This window comes from Pterocles gutturalis, unplaced genomic scaffold, assembly GCF_000699245.1.
Source record: "Pterocles gutturalis isolate BGI_N339 unplaced genomic scaffold, ASM69924v1 scaffold2759, whole genome shotgun sequence".
Lineage (NCBI taxonomy): Eukaryota > Metazoa > Chordata > Aves > Pterocliformes > Pteroclidae > Pterocles > Pterocles gutturalis.
In genome coordinates, this window is record NW_010135374.1 from 1962 (window position 1) to 4292 (window position 2331).

At 56.1% G+C, this 2331-nt stretch overlaps 1 protein-coding gene across 1 annotated transcript in view; it reads left to right on the plus strand.

Moving 5' to 3' along the window:
• The window catches only part of CPSF1 (cleavage and polyadenylation specific factor 1, 160kDa), a gene marked incomplete at both ends in the record, with an annotated part of 4207 nt that extends 1956 nt beyond the window's left edge, over positions 1–2251 (plus strand). Inside the window, 5 exons of the mRNA XM_010081850.1 lie at positions 144–290; positions 368–507; positions 587–697; positions 1986–2079; positions 2164–2251. Of these exons, the coding sequence (XP_010080152.1) occupies positions 144–290; positions 368–507; positions 587–697; positions 1986–2079; positions 2164–2251 (580 nt within the window). The remainder of the gene's footprint in view (positions 1–143; positions 291–367; positions 508–586; positions 698–1985; positions 2080–2163) is intronic.
• Between the last annotated feature and the right edge of the window lie 80 nt (positions 2252–2331).

Here is a 2331-nt window from a genome sequence, read left to right on the forward strand (position 1 = left end):
CAAGCTGCCCCGTGGATATGGGGAGCTGGCCGAGAAGCTGCGGGATGTCCCCCCCAGTGCCACCCATGGGTGCTGAACCCTCACATTGTCACCCACGGGCGCTGTCCCCTCCCCATGACACCCCTGGGTGTTTTCCCCCCCAGGCAGCGCTCCAGCTTCCTGCCCAGCTACATCATCGACGTGCGGGAGCTGGATGAGAAGCTGCTGAACATCGTGGACATGCAGTTCCTCCACGGCTACTACGAGCCCACCCTCCTCATCCTCTTTGAGCCCAACCAGACCTGGCCGGGGTGAGCACCTTTGTCACCCCCCTGGGGACCCAGCGGTGGCAGTCCCAGGGGGGTGACACCCACCATGTCCCCCGCAGGAGGGTGGCGGTGCGACAGGACACGTGCAGCATCGTGGCCATCTCGCTGAACATCCTGCAGAAGGTCCATCCCGTCATCTGGTCCCTCAGCAACCTGCCCTTCGACTGCACCCAGGCGCTGGCCGTCCCCAAGCCCATCGGTAGGGTTGGGGACACCCTGGGGACATGGTGGGGATGGTGGCAGTGGCGGTGATGTCCCCTCTGTCCCTCTCGTGGCAGGGGGGGTGGTGATCTTCGCTGTCAACTCGCTGCTGTACCTCAACCAGAGTGTCCCCCCCTATGGCGTCGCGCTCAACAGCCTCACCTGCGGCACCACCGTCTTCCCGCTGCGTAAGGGCCTTCCTCATTCTCCTCCTCATCCTGTTCTTCCTCCTCATTGTTTGTTTCTCCTGGTCCTCCTCATTGTCTGTCTCCTCTTTGTTGTCCTCATCGTTCTCCTCTGTTCTTTTCCTCTCCTTCATCCTTCTCCTCTTTGACTTCCTCATTCTCTTCATCACCCTCATTGTCCTCTTTATTTTCCTCTTCGTTGTCATCCTCCTCTTCGTTCTCCTCATCCTTGTCATCCTCTTTGTCATCCTCATTCTTCTCGTCATCATCTTCCTTGTCCTCCTCTTCCTCTCCATCATCCCCTTTCTCCTCTTCATCGTCCTCCTCTTCCTCTCCATCATCCCCTTTCTCCTCTTCATCGTCCTCCTCCCCTTCATCATGCTCCTTCTCATCATCATCCTCCTTCTCTTCCTCTTCTTCCTCCTTGTCCTGTTCCTCCTCATCATCACTCTGCTTCTCCTTGTTCTCCTTGTCGTCCTTTTCTTCTTATCATCCTCCTCTGTTCTCCTCCTCTTCCTCTTTCTCCTGTTCGTTCTCCTCCTCTTCATCTTCTTCATCCTCCTCCTCTTCATCATTGTCATTGCCCTCTTTGTCTTCCTCCTCCTCCTCTTCATCATCGTCATTGTCCTTTGTGATCTCCTCTTCATCATCATTCTCCTGTTTGTTCTCCTTCTCCTTATTCCTGTCCTCCTCTTTGTTCTCCTCTGTGTCATCATCCTCATGCTCCTCTTCATCATCCTCTTCGTTGGCCTCCTCTTCCTCTTCATCATCCCCTTTCTCCTTTTCATCATCCTTCTCCTCTTCATTTATCATTTTCTTGTCATTGTCCCCTTCTTCGTCCTCCTCCTCTTCACCCTCTCCTCCTCCTCTTCATCCTCCTCTTTGTCCTCCTTCTCCTCCTCTTCATTGTCCTCCTCGTCATCCTCCTCTTCTTCGTACTCCTCCTCTTTGTCGTCCTCCTCTTCTTCATCCTCCTTCTCTTCATCCTCTTCATCCTTCTCATCCTCCTCTTCCTCCTCGTCCTCCTTTTCATCATTCTCCTTGTCTGTTCTCCTCTTCCTCCTTTTTGTCCTCCCTCCTTCTCTTCATCCACCTTTTCCTCGTTGTCCTGCTCTTCTCCTTCTCATTGTCTTCTTCATCCTCCTCCTCGTCATCCTCCTCATCCTCTTCATCCTCATTGTCCTTCTCATCCTCCCCTTCTTTGTCCTCCTTTTTGTTGTTCTCAGCCTCATCCTCCTCCCCTTCCTCCCCTCCCCATTTCGGGGCTCTCACCCTCCCTGTCCCCCCCCAGGGGTGCAGGAGGGGGTGAAGATCACGCTGGACTGCGCCCAGGCCACCTTCATCTCCTACGACAAGATGGTCATCTCACTGAAGGGAGGGGAGATGTAAGCCCGGGGGGGGGAACCACTAGGGGTGCCAGTGCCACCACCGTGTCCCCTGTGTCCCCACCATGTCCCCTGTATCCCCAGCTACGTCCTGACGCTGATCACGGATGGGATGCGCAGCGTCCGCTCCTTCCACTTTGACAAGGCGGCCGCGAGCGTCCTCACCACCTGTGTAAGTGCCACCGGGGGGGGACGGGGACCCCACTGTGTCCCCAAGGGTCCCCTCGTCACCCCTTGTGTCCCCGTCCCCCC